Source organism: Diorhabda sublineata, chromosome 7 (assembly GCF_026230105.1).
Source record: "Diorhabda sublineata isolate icDioSubl1.1 chromosome 7, icDioSubl1.1, whole genome shotgun sequence".
In the NCBI taxonomy this organism is placed as follows: Eukaryota; Metazoa; Arthropoda; class Insecta; order Coleoptera; family Chrysomelidae; genus Diorhabda; species Diorhabda sublineata.
In genome coordinates, this window is record NC_079480.1 from 11,179,832 (window position 1) to 11,200,627 (window position 20,796).

At 32.7% G+C, this 20,796-nt stretch overlaps 1 protein-coding gene across 2 annotated transcripts in view; it reads right to left on the reverse strand.

The window, feature by feature from the left end:
• Positions 1-20,796, reverse strand: part of LOC130446551 (RNA-binding protein fusilli) — a 199,712-nt gene that overhangs the window by 111,548 nt on the left and 67,368 nt on the right. For both annotated transcript variants that reach the window (XM_056782884.1, XM_056782882.1), the window contains exons 2-4: positions 15,993-16,170; positions 12,377-12,571; positions 2,229-2,318 (exon numbers count right to left, since the gene is read on the reverse strand). In XM_056782884.1, coding sequence (XP_056638862.1) covers positions 2,229-2,318; positions 12,377-12,571; positions 15,993-16,170 — 463 coding nt within the window. The remainder of the gene's footprint in view (positions 1-2,228; positions 2,319-12,376; positions 12,572-15,992; positions 16,171-20,796) is intronic.

A 20,796-nucleotide genomic window follows, 5' to 3' on the forward strand; every position in this document is an offset into this window, starting at 1 on the left:
CGTCAATTTGACTTGACCGCTCGAGCACCACAATCCATGAGCTTCATGTTTAAACTTAAATGCCTCACAATATTGGTATACAACGTTCATTGGTCCAATAGCAACGATTTGCTGTGAACTGTACTCGATTTCTATCTACGTTATAATTGAATGCAGTTCGATAGAGTTTAAATGCAATATTTCATGTTATTGATTTCGATTCGATCGATTCCGCTCAACTTCATTCCGCGCTTCGCGTTGCTCGTCAGTTTGATTTGCTCTTGTATATATTTGACTCGCAGCATTGCGAGTTGTGCGACTTAAGTTTGTATGTCTAATTGCTGGCATTTTCAAAAACGAAAATTTTTGTTTATAACCGAGTATATCACTTGTTATGTTAGTAACGTTCATGTCAGCCTATCCAAACTTACCAAAATCCATATTAAAATGATTTTTTAACTCTTTCATGATATATACAACACGCATTCTGTCAATTTTATGTCAAACGTTACATTAAAAAAGTTTAAGGTTAGATTAGAAAATAGTATTCTTAAAAAAGTATTCTTAAATTTTCTTCGCCATTTTTTAAATTTGTTCTTTCATAAGAACATTATCCTGACAATAACCAACACAACAACGAAAATAGTGAAATCGGTACAACTGTTCACGCGTGATGGTGTGCCCAAGGGAAACAGAGATTCATTTTTATGTATATAGAAGATATGCAACAAAAGTTTTGAGAATATTTCCTCAAACTCATATACAAAGGATTATCCGCCTTCAGCAGCGTTTTATTGTTAAAATAATCAAGTTTTATTATAATAGACAATATTATAATAGAATCTTTAGACAGAGAGAGAGAGAGAAAAAAAAATTGTTAAAATTTGTTAAAATAAAACTTCAATATACACAAGGTATAGTAATAGGTATGCAGCACGCCCGGAATTGAATATTACTATTATAATATAAGTTGTTTACAGAGTGGAAAGCACTTTCCAGTAAATATACCCTGAATTATTGCGAAATGCGGGAAAAGATGATATCGATTTGATTTCAATTGGCAAATGATTGTGCATTTTTTTGCATTGTAAAATATTGAGCCCTTAACTAATTCTTGACGTCGCATTCCTAAGCCGTGCAAAGATCTTTCTAAAATTGGAGAAGCGTGCTTACAAATTAGGCAAACGGATTTAAAGATGAATAAGGAAGGAAGAGTCAGAATTTTTAATCTTTTAAAGAAGTTCCTGCAGTGAGCCCTGCTGTTCAGTCCGAGTTAATATCTAACAGCTCTTGTTTGTAGTTTGAAGATTCGCTCAAATCGAGTCTCACCAGGCGTACCCCAAAAGGGAAGGGCATATCGTAGATGCGACTTAAAAAGGACATAATAGACTGTTAATAAAGTGGAGAAGATCAGTTCTTTGGAAACTGATCTCAGCACAAAGCAGGAGGAACTTAAGTTTATATTGGAATTCTTTGTAGATAGTTTCATTATAGAAAATGAACTAATTTACAGTTTTCATACGATAACTCATAACTTTAATTAACTCCTTTTTTTCTGTGAATCATTTTAGGAATATTTTTGCTAGGAATTGATCGATAAGCCATATTTCAAATAAAGCCATGGTCATGTCCTTGTAGTAATCAGCGAAGGATTGAGAAATTTTGTTTATCCGAAAAAAGCGATGCTGCTTGGAAATTTACTAAGAATATAATTAACCAATAAACTATATACAACAGAAGTTATGAGAATATTTCCTCAAAGTTATGTAATAGATATAAGAATTTCGATCGCAAAAAAGAAGAGTTGAAGTCGTTCTAATTCTTACGAAACATTCATCCAAAAAAGCAAAAAGGAGTTATGTCGCCTTTAGTGGTGTCGCATTATTAAAATAATTGAGTTTCATTATAAGATTAATAATATATCAGTACTTTTAAATGTTCTTGATTTTAGATCTCTTTTGTTTTAAAATTAGTTTTTTAATAATTTTTTAGATATTATTTTTGATAATGACTGAAGTCGCATTTGTTTAAATTTGAAAGAAACTTGGTTTCCGAGTTTCTGGGGGATAAATTTATCGTCGAATACCTGGTATAATCATGAACTACGTATACCTACGATTGCGATAAACCGATAAACAAAATAATTTATAAAATGAAATTTGTAATGTTTTCAATTCGTTTATCAACCATATTTTCAGTATTACTAATACTTATCTACTAACAAAGAAAATATTCAAGTAGGTACTTACCGACGGAAATGAGTCTTTGGACAATATTGACCATATCTTTTGCTTCTCTCTTATAAAATTCATTATCAGGTTCAGGTTCTATTTCTAAATCTAAGTATACAGTAAAGAAAAATATCGAATCTCAGTAAAACTTACCAATATTTTAAATTAAAATGTATAACTCATCACTTGATCAATTTTAAGGTTAGAGCTGCACACCCGAATTTCGAATATCAATTTTGAATCAAATCAGTACACGGGTAAAATATTTAAACAACCATTTACATTTATTACAACAATACAGTTCTAATTTAGTTGTTACGGGAATGGCACGAATTATTAGTGGAAAAGCTCGATTGTAATTTTGTTAAAACTAAGCTATTACTCGATATTATTTTGTCAGCAAAAATACCACACTATCATATCAACAACGTGCTTATATTGTTTATGTAGGTACATTCACGAATTTCAAGATTAACATTCGTACAGTTACTGTCGATGTTTTACTCGGTGTCTCAAAATAAGTCGTGTGATATGTAATAATTAATAGAATAGGCTTGAAAAAAATGCCATAAAAAATAAAAATAAAATTATTTGAATTATAGTTTTTGGTAGTGTGTCGCTAGTGATACCTTAGACATTTTCGAAAACTAATAGAAAAATTCTAACATACTTTTTCATTCAACAAAATAAGAGGATTGAGTTATTAAAATTTTTACATGTTGTGCAATTCATCAAAACACTCATCAATAAGGCCCGCGATCGCAATGTGTCACAAAAAGAAGAATCATGTTTTTTAGAGCTGTTAGACTTCATTCGATTCCTCTACTCGTACTTTCAAGTCTACGGATGTTTATAAGTAATTTCAAGGGCAGCGCGTGCCTAGACAAGCTTTGTGAGAAAGACAGTATCGCCATTTCTCAACAGCAAGCGGAAATATATTATTTTTGTCGAGAACGATAGAATTTTCCACACCTTCCTTAACCATATAAAACGAGTGCGTAGGTGCGACTTGAGTTAGTTGAGCCGAGTAATCGAAGCGATACGGTTGGAGAAGGATTTTATTTATACTGCGAAGTAGTGATTGTGAAGGAAGATATTGTGCATTTATTTGTGTCGTGCATGTGCGATATCCATAATTGTTGTGTTGAGTTCCATATATGTTACGATTTTGGCATAATGTCACAAAAGCGTAAAGTTGATAGTGAGTGCAGAGTTTTTGAGTCTAAATGGGAAATTGCATAATTTTTCATAGAATGGAAAGGTAAACCATTGTGTTTGATTTGTAATCGAACAGTTGCTGTTTGTAAGGAGACACTATGATACGAATCACTAGTCACAATCCGATTGTTACACTGAAAAAATAAGAATCGACACATTTTCATCTAAACTTCAAGGTCAAAAATCCATGTTTACTAAAGCTAATACAGTGAGCGAAGATGCTCTGAAATCAGGTCTTATTATTGTACTAGAAATCGCGAAAAGATCAAAACATAAACACAATAAAAAGAGAGCATTTCCGTCTTGTTTGTTGACAGACTATTAGGTGTCGCCCTTCTGAAGGGGTACAATACACAGAAGCTCTATAGGCCCATTTGCGACTAAGTTCCAGATTGTATGTTGGAGAGAACACGACCCGTTTATTCATGAAACTTCCACCAAATGTGAAGTTTCTAGCGTATATACACGTATATGTTTCGATTTTTGTACGAGTGAAATAATAAAATTTACTATAATTTATTAATTAATACATTTTATTTATATATAATAATAATATTTCCTACATCAGCATTCAAAACTTCAGTGTACAAAATGAATACAAAACAAACAATTCAATTTGTGGAATTGTATCCCGATGCGGAATATTTGTGGAAATTAAAATCTGAAGTGAATCCACTTTGATCTTCAAAGATAGTTCTCGATATATATTATTAGTGGCACCAAAAGTATTTCATTTCTTTATCCAATCACGAATCCACACACGTTTCTTTTTTTAACATTTTTCAAACGTAATTCATCAAGTGAAAGTTCACACACAATTTTTACACTTTCCTGTTTAGCAATGATTAAACATAATAAAAAATGTACCATGAACAACTAGATGTTAGCGGCGGCGGTTCGTTTCTGGTCGCCACGCCTTTCACACACTAATTCGTGTGAACTGGAGGTCGTATATTATCGGTCGTGAAAATCAAGCAGTCGTGAGACATGCGCAGAACGAGTAGTATTTCTCGCCCAGTTTACGACTACGTGTGAACCCGCCTTAAGTGTTGCTCTATCGGTAATAAGGTTACGGCGCCAAAGACGACTTTACGCGCTTTCAAAGACGATTTCCGACGAAACAATTGCGCATGGTGAAATGACAGTTAAATTCAGGTATTTCATAGTGGACGTTTATCAAGTGGTGTATCCGAGTGATGTGTAGCAAACCTATTATTAAATGTGTACCACATCTTATAGTAAGAAGCATTTATTAATTGCCAGGGAAAACATCTAGTTGCAATAAAAGAAGTACCAACTTGTCCACTTTGTGTTGCTGTTATTATCCTATCAGAAGGTCTTAATTTATTACTGATAGTAGGTGAGAATTTCGCTGATTTATAACTGACCTAAAGTGGGGTGAATTCGTCATCCTCAACACTAGATGGAGATAGAAGAGGATTTTGCTCTGACTATGCGATTTAACGAAACATATTTTGAAACGCCTCCAATTGCTAAAAGCAAAGTAAGCGGAATTGTTGATAAAATTTTAATGAAATGGTAAGCATTAGGAATGCTCCAAAATCTGGACGAACAAAAATCAGCGAGGATGCAAATTCAGTTTTGTTGTCATTAGAAGATAACTCTCACACAACTACAACAAAAATTTCCTAACAACAACATGTTATTTCCACAGAAGATGTTTTTCCTATATTAGGAACATTCCATGAAACCTCCATATCCCGAATACAAATATCCCTATTCCATGCCTCTCCTTCGAGTGTTATGGAATGGTCTTCAAGATGATCAAGTGTATTGAAAAATCAAGCATCGAAATTACAATTACTCAATCAATACGATGTTACTACACGATGTTTCGATAGATCAAAAATTAGTAATATTGTAAAAGGCAAGCAAATATGAGGGTATGAATTATCTGAAAATTTGCTGACCTCAACGTGAAGATGTCAGCACTTATCAATATAAGTTAGGAAATATATTTTTGCATGTGTTTTCACTAAAGCAAAAAACTAAGAAAACCAGCTATATAATTAAAAAATCTCACTAAATGGTATTGTATAACTGTCGGATTGAGTCTGGGGAGATGGAAGAGACTATCGGCATATCAAAAGATCACATTTAACATATACTAGTTCAGGAGCCAATGACAGATTCTCATGAACATGTCCCATTAGTAAAAAATTTCTAAAATACATTGAAATTTACCGTCAACTGCGACTCCATAGGTGAAGCAGGTAACGGCAGCCTCCTACGCATGAAGAAAAAAAAGTTTTCCAATCAAATTATAGATTATCCAATATTTTTATGAAAAAACAAAATCAGATGACCATAACATGAAAAGAAATTAATATCAACTTGCTGTATCTCATTGGAAGGTTCGTCAGCTGGTATCTTGAAAGGTGTCACGCAGCGAGGCAACGACTTTGCCTTGACTAACAGCTAGCTGATTTTGTTCATTATTCACTAGAGCATGTTAACAATCTTATAAATTTTCATCCGGAAAGGAGTTCTCTAATGAAGACCAAGAACTACTACAACTGAATCAATAACCGCAATTGGTGTGGCCCGCGAAAATTTAACTGTTACTATAAAATCAGAACTTATCGACCCGCGAGCGACAATTTTGAAACTATGCATGCGATCGATCCCTAAACTGATTCGGTATAAAACCTACTAACAAAGCTATAGATTCAGTTACCAACGTTGAGTGATGAGATAACCATCAAGACTGAAATTTTCATTGTTATTTTTATTCAACTCAGAAATTAAAGTTAATTTATTGAAAAAATATAGTACAATAAATTATTCATTAATAAATTCCTCTATTATTGAGTTTCATTCTATTACTACATTAATTTTCATTCATTTCATCGTAGCATATAAACGATTACCAAGTAAATTTCTAGTTGAAAGGAAATCATTGGAAATATAAATTTTTTATCATAATCCAGCAGCCAGCTGACGTATAATTCACCATGCCAGCTGACTTTGCTTTTTCTTCAAAATTGATAAACTACGATTTCATTTATTTTCACATAAGAGAAAATGACTAGAAAAACTTTTTTTCGCCACCGATTCGTAGCTGACAATCGAAAAGCAATAATTGACGCATTGGTACCTGGCTCCAGGACAATACTGACTGAAGAAACGTTAGCTATCCGCGCGTTTGTTGTTGCATTTGGAACATAAGCATATTCGAAAGAACATTTTCCAGATTTTGTTGACGTGGTTTAATCAGAATGAGCCTGGTATTTTGCGTCAATATGCAAGACGGTTTCATTGACCGGGAGAGTATTGGAAAAGAGAGAAAATATAAAACAAACGACCACCTTTGAAGAAAAGTGTTTCTCCATCAAGAAAACGCATCTTCTCACGCTCCAGTGATCTAAATAGTCTTGTTTCTGTGTTATGTCGGCAAATTTTCAGACAAATCTAGTAGTCTTTTGTGGATAATCATGAGAATAAACAATTAAAAGGTCTTAGTTGTTTTTGTAATAAGTACACATCAAATAGTAATTAGAAGAAAGGTGAAGAGGAAAAAAAAGAGAGTCTATTACGACTAACGTTAACCAGTGATGCTTTTCGGTTCGCTTTCTTGAAAAAAAAATAAAAGTTCAAATTTTGATAAAAAACAGGATGAAACGTCAAATTTTCACCTATTATTTTTAATCGATTTTATATGAAAAGAGAACTAAAATCTAGATAAAACATCACGAAGAACATATAAAAAAGTCAAAGAAATAAAAAGTGAAGTAATTTCAAAAATTGATTCCAATTCATGCATTCCTATTCTTTTGGCAATTCAATTATAAAATTTCTTGAAAATAATGGAAATAACAGTTAATTATAAGTGGAAGAAATGATACTTTTGCGCATGAGTTGTGAACGAGTGCGCAAAATACTTCATGCACGAATATTAAACAATATTTTATCTACGATCACAATAAAAAATACTTTTATGAAATAAAATATGAAATAATGTTTAAATTTAAATTTATGGTAGTTTTCAACATTGAAAAATGAGACCATAACGTTGATGATTTCCATAGGCTCGACTTTTCCGAGAAATATGCAAAAAGAATATTTTCCGTGTAATTTTTGTTTTTTTAGTGTTACACCAAAAAATCGCAATATGAGTTGATGTATATTTTTTTTTCTTGACTTTTCCGAAAGCAGGTTTTAAGTTACATAGCACGCCATTTTTGCAATTTCAGAACGAGTGCAATCAGATTCTTCTTCCTGGTTTTTTAGTTTAAAAATCAGTATTTTATCAATCAAGTTTTCATTTTGGTACACACTGTACCAACTTGATTCAATTTTTGCTGACGTAATGACTCAAAGGTTATTCACGCTGTATCACTCTTTGAAAAAAATAGTAAATTGACATCGAAGTCGACATATTTCGGATTTCGCTGTTTAGTTGGCTGAAGAAGGTATGCGTAATTTAATGGACTCATTGTACATAAGCCTAATTGCCTCATTCATTATTTTTTTCTTCTCTGGTAGTTCCTTATGAAAAAACTATTAATCGAATGTTAAGTAAGGTTTGGAAGATTTTAGAATGAATACGATTAAGTATAGGCAACATTATGTACAGCATTGAGTATTATTGGTTGTCTCTATCGAAGGTATATATTTTGAATTTCTTAAGATTTGTAAGATTATTAACAGTATTAATAAGGGTTAATATCAAAAATATGTCGAACTTCTTAAAAAAATGTTTTTGAAGAATTTTGGTACAGGTGAAATAATGTAATTGTTAACATAATTGAAACAATGTTATTTTTAGTTCTAGCAATTTTGTGAAAAGCATGTTAAACAGGAGAAAATTCCCTATTAAAAATCCCAATTCTCGGAACTTTATGTGCATTATTATTAATTTTAATTTGACGTTGAAAACAAGGCACCGCATGTTATTCAACTTTCAACTATCAATTTTTTTCCTAATCTCCATTGGTATAGATAATGGGATAAAAGATAAATAATTGGCCTATAAAATTGGAACTTCGTCAAGCACTTTTTAATATATACGAGGATGGTCTCAGAAGTTTCTGGAGATGGCGTTAGTTGCTTCAAAAATATATTAGAAGGTTCACAATCTATACAGCATATGTTTCAAGTTTGAAGACACCACGTTGTTTAGTATTTGTTTGGCAGCCAATAATAGTGAACGTTTTCAGTGAATTGGTCATCCTTATGTGATACAATACTTTTATTTGAGATGCCTTAGCTCAACCAATATAAAAGCTGAACTAGATTCTACTCTGGGTGAGACTATTCCTTCGTTATTAACAATAAAATATTGGGTAGCAGAGTTTAAACGAGGCCGTACAATCTGCGATGACCAGCATCGCAGTGGTCTACCATATGAGGTTGACGACACCAGAAATGTTGAAGAAAATTAACAAAGAGGTACTGGATGATCGTGGACTGAAAGTGCGCGAGCTAGCAGACATAGTAGGATTTTCAAAAGTGCGGTACATCGCATATTAACTCAAACTTTGGAAATGAGCTGTGCGCAAGATGGATACCGCGTTTGAATACAATAGAACAAAACAACACAGAAATAAAGTCAAATATTTGTGCCGTTTCATTACCATGGATGAAACGTGGGTCCATCACTTCACGCCCGAAACAAAAGAACAATCAAAACTATGGATCCATCAACCGTGGGTATTATGCGAACTTATTGCAACGTTTGAGCGAAGAAATCAAGCAAAAACCGCTGCATTTGGCTAAGAAGAAAGTTTTGTTCCAGCTGACACATCTGCAATCAAAATAAATGAAGTAAAGTTTAAATTGCTCCCTTACGCACCCTATTCGCCAAAATTAGACCCATCAGATTATTTTCTGTTCCTGTGCTTGAAATAATGGTTCGCTGGACAAAGGATTTTCTAACAATGAAGAGGTTACGTCGGCAGTTAAAGGCTATTGTGAGGAGCTCGAGGATTCTTATTATAAAAAGGGTAACTCATAGAGAATCACTGGAAAAAGTTTATGTAGCTAAAAGGAGATTACGTTGAAAAATAAATATATTTTTTTCCAAAACTTTCGTGTTTTCTTTGTTGGGCCAGGGACAATCCTCGAAGCCAGTTTTCACATTAAACAAAGGGAGAATATTGTTGGTTAACAATTGAATAACTTTTCGAAAAATGCTGAGCTCGATTCTTTAAGTTTTAAGAAGTTATTAGATTTATTTAAAATTATTAAAATGATATTTTATGTTAGAAAAAAAAATTATTTTGTCTAATGAACTCTCTTTATCGGCGGTATGCGTAACAACCGCACGGAGCCCTATTTTCAAGGTCAAATTAACGAACTTTTTTCAAAGATTCAATATTTATATTTTTTGAGTTATTAACAAAAAACTAAATAACATATTTTTTCATCTTATTTTGTTAATGATAATTCAAAAACATTTTTCTAGATTCCGAACCCAATTTTTAGGACCCTTATTTCTATTTTTCTCGTTTTTGAACTTGTTGACTAGACAATTTAAACACTAGTATCGAAAACGTTATTATAATATTGAACCTAATTCTTATACATGTCTTGAAAAGATTGGGTTTAATTACTAAATCATGAAAAAAATGTTCCTATGAATTATTAACGGCGTTATTGCACAAGGTGTTTCTCCAGATAACAGAAAAAGAAATATGTTTCAGGTGATAAGGAGTCCTTGAATATTGAGTTCCTTCAGCATATAGGGTAAATATAGAGCGTGAAAAACTGTAAGTTATAATTTAAACTGTATATTCAGGAAACAATTAATTTAACCCTCGGTTAGTCGCGCCTGGATCTGGCAGTCCCATTCCAATTTATATTAAGACAATTCACTCTTTGCTTGAGTTCATAAATGGGGTTAATTTTATCACTTTACAAACATTTATAGAATGCGTCCAGTGCCTGCTTTTAGATTAATTGACTGTTCCGTATGTTTTCAAGCATTTAGGGATATTTTCGATTTTTTTATGCAATAAACACTACAAATAGAAATAGAATATGTTATAGATTTGATAAATTTAACAATATTGATAAACTAAATCGATTGGCTTTTGACAAAATTTATGAAAACATTCTGTTTTCTAATGACAATTTAGAAGAAACGAATGAATCGGACATTGAAGATAATGTCGAAATTAGGTCTTTCGGCTCTGATAATGAGCACGAGGGCGATGATGGAGATGAGGAAATTGAAGACGAAGGAGATAATAATACTATATTAGTAGTTAACGTTCTCCCTTAGTCAATTGGTTTTTGAAAAAAAATTTTGCAGCTAGAGACGGCACTTGCTAGAAAGAAAACGCCTTGGAGGCAAACACCGAGACAACCACACAATATTTTAGTCAAATTGCTTGATGTAGTCAGCCGGAATGCAAATAGTATACAAAAGTGCAGGGAATTAATTTTCGACGATAATATTTTGAGTATTATCGTTGAAAATATAAATAAATATATAGAGAGTATGAAACAAAAAATTTTCAGTTATCGGAATAGTAGAAACTCTGATAATATTGAATTACGAGCATTTTTAAGTTTATTGTATCTAGCAGGTGTTTTTCATGGGAACCATCAAAACTTGTCTGATTTTTGGGCAACAGGTGATATAGGACTCGATTTGATGATCGTTCTACACACACTGACAAGTTTTTTTCCAAAAAGGAATTTCCCATAGTAGACAAAGAACCAGAATAAGGATTACCATGAGTCGAAGCACACAATGGAAACTTTTAAAAGAAATAGGCTTACGCAGAAAAAAATGCTCCAGATAGTCTATTTGGTAATTATCTAGATTAGGTTACACCCCATCGATTTCATTGAAATTTTTGTATGTTATACAGAAAATTACGCTGAACAAGAATATGTATATATAGGGCGCGGAAATCATCCCTTCAGGTACTTTTTTGCGTTTAAAGAATCAAATAATTGTAATGATTTTTCAGTGATTGTAATATTTAAATTGATCGTTGAAACCTAACTTAACCTAACCTAACCTACATACTTCTCTACAAAATGAGATCCAATCACAAGTAGGGGTTGCTGTTATCGAAAACTCTTCCATGATTTTTTGTTGATGAGGTGGTCGACAATAAAATAGATATCCAAACTGTATGTAGAATCATCGCTTATTTATTTCATTTCAAATCATTACAATTATTTGATTCTTTAAATGCAAAAAAGTACCTGAAGGGATGCTTTCCGCACCCTAATCTAGATAATTACCGTCTATTTTAATAGAAAGAAACGATATTGTAGTATGGAGAAGAAATAATCTGAGGAGTATAAATGGATCACTGAGGGAACAACACCTAATAAATTTTGGAAACTGTTTCAAATCGAAAACAGGCTTTTTCTACTAATCCACCAAAAGGAAAAGGGCGCAGACTGAAAATAGTACACATTTGTAGTTCAAACGGTTGTGTTCATACCACTATTATGAGCTTCACTTGTCTAAATTAAATGGATTCATTGGTAGTACACCTCTAGGTCAACTCTTCGTTTTCGAAAAAAAAAACAATAAGAACAACAAAGCCTCAGTACATGGAACCTTATTAAAAAAATAAGTGATCAAATATAGGTCGCTCAATTTAAAAATTTGTGTGTTTGGTTTGCTTTTACTTGTGACTTCTCGTCTCTAATGTTCATATTACCATGACAAATTTTTTTTTAAAATGTCCCTGTTTGCCCACTAGAAACCATATAAATACAGGTGACTCACCCTATATTTATTTATGGTGTAACCTGTATAGATAAAAGTTATTTTTTTCTTTAAATATTAATAGTATTCTCGAGGAAAACACATATTTTTCAAAAGAGCTTCGTATATACGAAGTTTAATTTTTACAAATATTAGTGAATCAATATTGGAATCAGTAGAATATATTTCAGTTGGTTTGATCGTTCTTTTTTCACTGCGTTTTGGTTAATTTTGTTTATAAAAAGGATACATTCTAACATGGAAGAAACAGTTTGGGGTATATCATCCATTCTTCCCAAACACTTCGCTACTTCTTTCCTAAGGTCATGGAATGTGCTGTAATATGTCGGCAGATCTATATCTTTTCTACACGCTTCTGGATGAAGGCATTGTCGTAGAGGTAATTGTCCATCTGTGACTATCCGGAATCCAGAACTGTGTGGATCTAAAATAAGAAAAAAATAATTTTGAATAAATGTTATAATATCTACCTTATTAATAACTGACAAAAGCAACGTAATTATCAGCTTATCCAATTCCAAAATTATGTGAGAAATACTATTTCTCATGCCATCCTGTTCACACCACATACATAAATCAACATAAACTTCTACTGTCATCTTATAATATGTACTTAGATGAGATAAAACTGTCAGATTCTAGAAGTATAAAGTCTATTGTTCCGACTACTCAACATACATAGAAAAGATTATTGACAGCAAACATATTAAAACCTCCATCGACATAGGAAGCGCTTCTAAAAATACTTCACATAAATCCATCAAAAGGGCGTTACAAGAACGGGAAGTAGAAATTTTAAAATGGGTCTTATCAATACTACACCAGTACATAGTAACGGGAGAAGTAAACAGAAACGCTTCTACTTTCACGGCCTACCCCTAATGTGGTCATTGGTAGTAGACAAAATTTGAAGAGAAAAGCATGAAGGCGCAATCTCTGCCAGGATGCAGACGGTCCTACACACACAACTGGAGTGATGAAGAGCACCAATCTATTAACCCCAATTAAGAAACACTAATTCCATTTACAACGAGAGGGAAGTCAAATACGAGAAGTACCTGGCCAAACAGAGAAAACACGAACATTTTGGAAAAAAATATATTTGTTTTTGAACATACACTTTTCTCAGATATGTTTAATAAGTTCAAAACCTTTTTTATAATAAGAATCGTCAAGGTAACTGCCGACATCACCTCTTCATTGTTGAAAAATCTTTGACCACCGAACCATTTTTTGAAGTCTGACAGCAGGAAATAATCCAACGGGGCGAAATTTGGCGAATATGGTGCACGAGGTAGCAATTCAAACTTAAATTCATTAATTTTGGCCATTGCAAAACGGATGTGTGAGCTGGTGCATTGTCTTGGTAAAACAATACTTTCTTCTTACCCGAATGCGACCGATTTTCTTTGATTTCTTCGTTAAAACGTTGTAATAAGTCTGCATAGTACTCGCCCTTGATACTCTTTCCTTTTTGAAGATAGTTAATGAAAATTATCCCACGCGGATCCCAAAAAACCGACGCCATGACCTTAACTACAGAGGGAACGGTCTTTGCCTTCTTTGGAGCCGGTTCTTTTTTTTCAATCCATGTTTTGATAGTTCTTTTGTTTCGGTGTGAAGTAATGGAGCCACGTTTCATCCATGGATATGAAACAGTGCAAATATTCGGCTTTATTTCTGTGAAACATTGCCAAATACTCTAAGGCAACATTTTCACGACACTGTTTTTGTTCCATTGTGAGCACCTATCTTGCGCATATATTTCTCATGTCTAAATTTTCAGTTAAAATGCGATGATCCGTACTTTGTGGATTTTATTCAACATTTCTGGAGTCGTCACCTCATTTGGTCGACCACTACGATGCTGGTACTATTGATAACGAAGGAGTAGTCTCACCCAGAGTAGAATCTAGTTCAGATTTTATATTGGTTGGGCTAATGCCTTCCAAATAAAAGTATCGTATCACATAACGATGACCAATTTTTTCCAAATTTACAAATTCACTGAAAACATCTACCAATGATGGCTGCCTAACAAATACTAAACAACGTATCGTCTTCAAACTTCAAACAAATGCTATATAAATTGTGTTCTTTCTAATACAGTGGTATTTTTGAAGCAACTAACGCCATCTCTAGAGCAGGCCAGGAACTTCTGGGACCACCCTCGTGTATGCTCACCCTTCCTTAATGGAATTCAATTGATACTTTCCAATGAACTGAAGTATCAAGGAGAGATCCTTAATAGAACACATACTTGGAACAACCATTTATACAAAGTAATCTCAAAAACCAATGAAGTTGTTACAGATTATGATGTTGTTAGACGTTCAGAACCATCAATGTGCAAACCTGAGAACCATTTATAAATCATTCTTTAGGTCGGAACACTATTGGAATAATATTGACTTCAATTTTTCTCGGTTTTATCGATTGTTCTACTATGTTTAGAATAAAACTCTTTATCACTTAAATTCTCTCTACATCAACTTTCTGGAGTAGATCAATCATCGTGATTTCAGATACTTCGATCTTTATGAAGTATAAATGTTCGACCAAGACGATTAGTAAGTTGGAATTTTTGGAACCGTTGGTGATATTCATACTGAACACACTGTTTACACCAACACTCACGATTAAATTGTCTGACGCGCGATTCGATAACCAAGTTATCGTCTTCAGAGATTGAAGATGAACTGCACAGTGCACGCGCATCAGACAGTGTAATGTAATGAGTGTTGGTGCAGTGGTGTTGTAAAAGGTGTATTCAGTAAGACGGTTAGTCTTTGTCCCGCATGTGTTGTATTGGTTTTGTAGTGTTTTGGTCATAGTCTAGTTACAGGTCATGGTCATGGTCTTGGTGTTGCACTTTTGTGGGAAACTTTTATTGGAGATGATTTTCCAAAATCAAAATTAAATAGTTATTTATGTTATTTGAAGTAAAGATAAGATTAAGAAATAAGATATACTGCAGTGACAAATTTTAACATGTAGATTACGTAATTTAAATTTGTTCGTATGATATTACAACTTGAACAATTTGCAACGATTTGCCTCACGAACGGTAAATTTTTTCCTCACTTATATGTGGAACGTACTCTACAGAAAATAGATTGTACCATAAGCAAAATATATTTTTTTAGTTCCAATAATGAACCAAAAAACTTTTATTTTTAAATCAATTTGATTAACATCAGGAAATTTAGATATTTAAAGTTATAGAGAGCTTAAAGTGCGAAAGAAGGAACCCAATCCGAAGTAATGTGTTGTCGTAAATGTGTAAATACATTTCCTTCGCCGGGAAAAAAGTATAGGCCACAATTACAATAATAGAGCTTATATCAATATTTTTATCAATACAAAAGTTTAATACAAAAACGCATATAGATAGAAAACACGAAACACCTCAAGAATCTTGCATGCTGGGTCTAAGTCTAGCATAATTCTTGTACTATTCGGTCTTGATTTGGTCTGATCCTAAGTGTGTCTTGCTCTTCGTATTCCTTTTTTGAAGGCGAATAGAGTGAGACTAAGACCATCATTACTTTTGTATGGATATCTCTTGTCTACTTTTACCTTATGACTCTCGCTCTACTACTGAACGAACGATTAACACATGGTTTTTCCATATTTCTTAAGAAAACTAATCTATCCGTATGATTTATGTAGAATTTCGACAGATGACATCAGAAACACATAATAAAAACTTACAATACAATCTCCGTTGTGATATCAGCCTTTGAAAAGTCACCCTTCTGTCAGAAGCTCGACTTTATAGTAGTAATTTGAAGTTTCATTTTATTTATTAATTTTTTCATTTCAATTAAATGTATTCGACTTACCAATATGTAAATTATTACAATAATTATGAAAATCGTTGAGCACATCTTCTAGTTGTCTCCCAGTTGTTTTGATAATATCGTCGGTTAAAACCGATTCTGAGATAACTTCAGTTGAGAGAATATTTTCGTTAATATCTGCTACTTGAGGTCTTATTGGATATTGTTGAACTCCTACCACCTGAAACGAGAATTATAAAACTTATATTAATTGTTTACATCATGATAAATATTTTGGAATGTATGTGTTTGATAATGGTAAGCATAAGTAAAGCCTATTTGAATATTAAATTTACATTATAAACAAATTCATTGCCTTTTCTTTTTGTGGTAACCTTTTGTCGAAAGCTTTAACCTCGATTTCAATTTTTTGACGAAATTATTGATATGACGTTAGGTATATAATGTCTTCTCAATTAATAACAATCCACAGTTCGTAGCAATTGGTTATAAAAGCCTATATGGAAAAAATAATTGTGGGTACATAATAGATTTAGATCCTTAGCCTTTCATTCTAGGTTTAGAAACCCCTGTTCATGGAAGCTTCAGTTCTCATCTACATATACAGTTGATTTACCAGCCCTCTTACTTTCTGCCCATTCATAATTTGCTCAAGCCCTCCTCCTTTATCCGGGCTTGGGACCGGCCACAGAGCCTTCGGACTACTCTATCCATCCAACGACTCTGTAGGCGGAGATTCAATTACCCGAAAGTGAATATATCTAGTCAAAAGAACCTGACAGAGGAGGCATGAATCTATAAAACGTGTGTGAGACCTATTCTCATATATGCCTAAGAAACCAGAGCGGAGACATCAACAACAAAAAGAATAATGAGAACCACAGAGATGAAAATACTGCGAACCGTCAAGGGAGTCACCCTTCTGGAGGGATCACGTAGAAAGAATGCCAGAAGACAGATGTGCAAAGTGGGCTAAAACTCAGAAACCGAACACACGCCGACCTGAAGGCAGACCACCAAAGAGGTGGTACGAGTGCTGGAGTTCAGCTTCTCAGGAAGAACCAGGAAGGGTGCCAAATGTACAGGATTGAACAGGACCTGGTCCTATTGAAAGAGAAAGAAGAAGATGTTTTAGTATTATTCATTACTGGGTTAACTTAGATAATTTCCATATTAATTACAATTTAAGAGAGATCAATTAATAGTATATTTTATGATTGGTTTTATAGGAAAAATTTAATTTTAGGTTAGGTTAGGAAATTTTAGGAAAAGTGCAGAGACAGGTTTTCTGCCAGATACTTTATGGGTATTTGAATCGAAAACAAAACGGAGACAATCACGAGGAAATTGACCTTTCCGGGGACGAAAGAAAATTGGTTTTCGAAAACCTAAGTTTGAAGAGAAATATTTTCTCGTATTAGACAATACTTCTTACCTCACGAGGAAACTTCCAACAATTTCAACAATGGTAACAAAGGAAGCAGGCAAATAAAACCATTTTATGATTACCGCCCTACTATTGTGAACTCAATCCCATTGACTTGATCTGACCACGAAGCTATTCAGAGAATTTCACCTGATAAGTGGAAAAAGTGTATTCAACATGTCCAGGAAAAGGTTGACACCAAAATGTGTCATTGATTTGGAAGTTGGGCCCTTTATTATAAATGTTGACGATAGTGGAAGTTCAATATCGTCTGATAGGCAATAAGAAAATTTGTTTATTGAGCTAAAAAATGAAGATTTTATTTTGATGTTTCAATACATATATTTTTAAATTTTTAAATGAATGTGTTCCATATTTTTGTCGTTCACTTCGTATCTATTCCAAACTTCACGTTTACAATTTAATATTTCTCCATAATTTTCGTCTCTTCGTTTCCTCAGTATTAATTTTTTATATCATTTTCTCGTCTTCTTTGATTGTCGAATAATTTATATAAAAGTTAATTTGATTGAATGATTGTATAAAAAATATTGTATGAATAACGAAAAAAAGTGATATTATCGCTTTCGATGGACTAACTTTCAAACAATAATGTATCACTTTTCGTTCTTAATACATAGATAACTATTACAGGTTTATATTTCATTAGTTTCTAAACATTCACTTCAATGTAAATGTGAAAAATATGTGAAGGCGCCCGTCATCTTAATTTCAAATTAGTAGCAACTTTTTGGATGATAACGTAACCGATTTAAAAATTATTCATTAATATTAGAATATCATTAAATATGAGATGTGATGTAATCAATTTCACATTTTCTGACATTCACCTAGTTTGCATGTCAAACTACGATTTGTTTAGTAAACTCGGATATACAAAAAACTGAAAGTAGCAACTTGTATAAGGAAATGGGCATGTGCTATGAAGAATACCTACTCATCAAGTTCTGTATCATTAGTCAGATTACCTTGGTTATAAAAATTCATGTAATTTACGGTAGTTAAAAATAAATTAGTTTTACCGTACGGTTTTAAGTTGTGTCATAGGAAGTAATACATCAAATCCTCATCGAATTACACATTCCAATAATTTCATACTATATACAATGTGTCTACAAAAGATCTTCAAACACCCCTAGAACTTATTATTTGAATCAAAAGAAGCTAAGTGAATGTATAATACCAAACAAAAGGCGAAGAATAATACGATCATTTTATGAAAAAACATTTCTTTTTCTGAAAATGTATTACTTCTAATTTTTGTTGGATGAAATAAGGAGTATAGTCTTCCTGACTGTAGGGTTTCTTGTTGTTTGGACTGTCTATTTCTCAGAAAGAGGGAAAGAGAGAGAAATGCTTTATTGACAAAAAATTTTTAGACAAAAGCTTGTAAAAACTAAAAAACAAACTAAATAAAGATAGAACTAATAAAATAAAATTTCAATATACAGAAAAAAACCACAATGAATAAAAAAATTATAGGTAATAGTAAGAGGTAATAATTAGTATATAAGTCCATAGCAAAAATTAAGCCAGCATGTCCAGAATTAAATATTATTATTAGAAAAGAAATCGTTTACAGAAGGTACTTTCCAGTAAATATACCCTCAAATTATTGCGGATTGTGGGAAAAGATGATATCGATTTTATTTCAATGGGCAAGTAATTGCGCATTTTTTTGGATTGAAAAATATTGAGCTCTTGACTAATTCTGAAGGTGGACTAAATATAGTCGTGCAACGAGTCAGAATTGTTGAGAAACTAGTGTCATCTGCAAATAGACATAGTTTACCACTGGTGTCTAGGTGGCCGATGACTTTTATAAACAGAAGAAACCAAATAGTGCCTAGTACTGGGCCTTGGGGCACTCCACAATCTATTGGCTTGCAAGAAGACATCGTTGTATCAACTCTTACAAGCTGACTTCTGTTGGTATGGTAGGACTCGAACCATGCGAGAGGTGTTCCCCTGAAACCGTGATACTGCAATTTGTTGATTACAATATTATGATTAACACAATCGAAAGCTTTAGAAAAATCACAAAAAGTTCTTGTAGGGAAGTGAAGGCTGTTTAGGCTATAGTAGACATTATTTAGGAGAGAGAATATAGCATTATTCGTGCATTTGTTACTTAAAAGCTCAAATTGATAGGTAATAAGTATTTTATATTATATATATATATATATATATATATATATATATATATATATATATATATATATATATATATATATATATATATATATATATATGATATAAACCTCTTTTTGACCAATCTTTCTATAATCTTAGATAACGTGGGAAGGAGTGCAATTGGTCGATAATTCTATGCTTGATTTTTATGTCCTCCTTTATGCAGAGGTATAATTATAGCCGTCTTAAGGCAATTGGGAAAAGTGCCAATTTGAAATGAAACGTTAATTAGAGTGATTTAATGTGCAATCGGGCAGACTCGAAAACATTTTTAATGTCCATCAAGTCCATCAGTTCCAAAAGTAATTGAGATTATAATTTTTTTATTAGGAATCCAATAATTAGTATTTTTCTACGTCCGTTATTATATTCGCGTTTTTTTTTTATACATTTGCATTCATAAAGAATGTAATTTCTGTATCAGTTAAAAAGCGTGAAAAAAAGTACCGTGGCGGTTCATTATTTCACGCAATTGGATTCTCCGATCTATCGGAACTATCACACCGAACTATCAAACTTTTATTTCTTGATATTCGTTCAAGAAAATCCGTTTTGGGTCTAATTGAAAGGAGAGTAGTATTATTATTAGTGATGGAGAGTAATAGTGAAGAAAGTTTAAACTGCACACCAGAAGATGTTGCAACAGCAGCGACTATGAATTTTCTCTCTGAGAAATCCAGTGAACAGAATTTAAAGGAATATAATTCTTTTATGGAATAGCGTACTAAAAATGGTATAAACAGCTTCACAGAAAGAGTGTTATTAGCTTATTTTGAAACTAAATCCAAAATGTGGAAGTCTTTAACACTTTAGCCGACTTATTCAAAACTGAAAGGCACCCTAATAGTAAATAACTTCGTAGACATCAGTAAATACTCGAAACTCATTGCAAATTTGAAAAATAAATTAGTTGTCAGTAAACCCAAGCACTTGCCCGTGAAGAAATTAATAAGTTTCTGTTGCAAGCTCCAAACGACCATTATCTAATGCATTAGGTAAGACAGCAAAAAATTTTAATGAAAGCTTAGATATTATTTGTAACATATTTCAGTTTGCTTTAATATTCGGAATCGCATATCGATATTAATAATACCGGAAATGTTTTAATTATCAGAGTACCTGATACAAAAACTTATGTTCAACGTCGATTTACTGTTATTGGTGAAATATACAGATTAAACTTGTTAAAAATTTATAAAAAATATA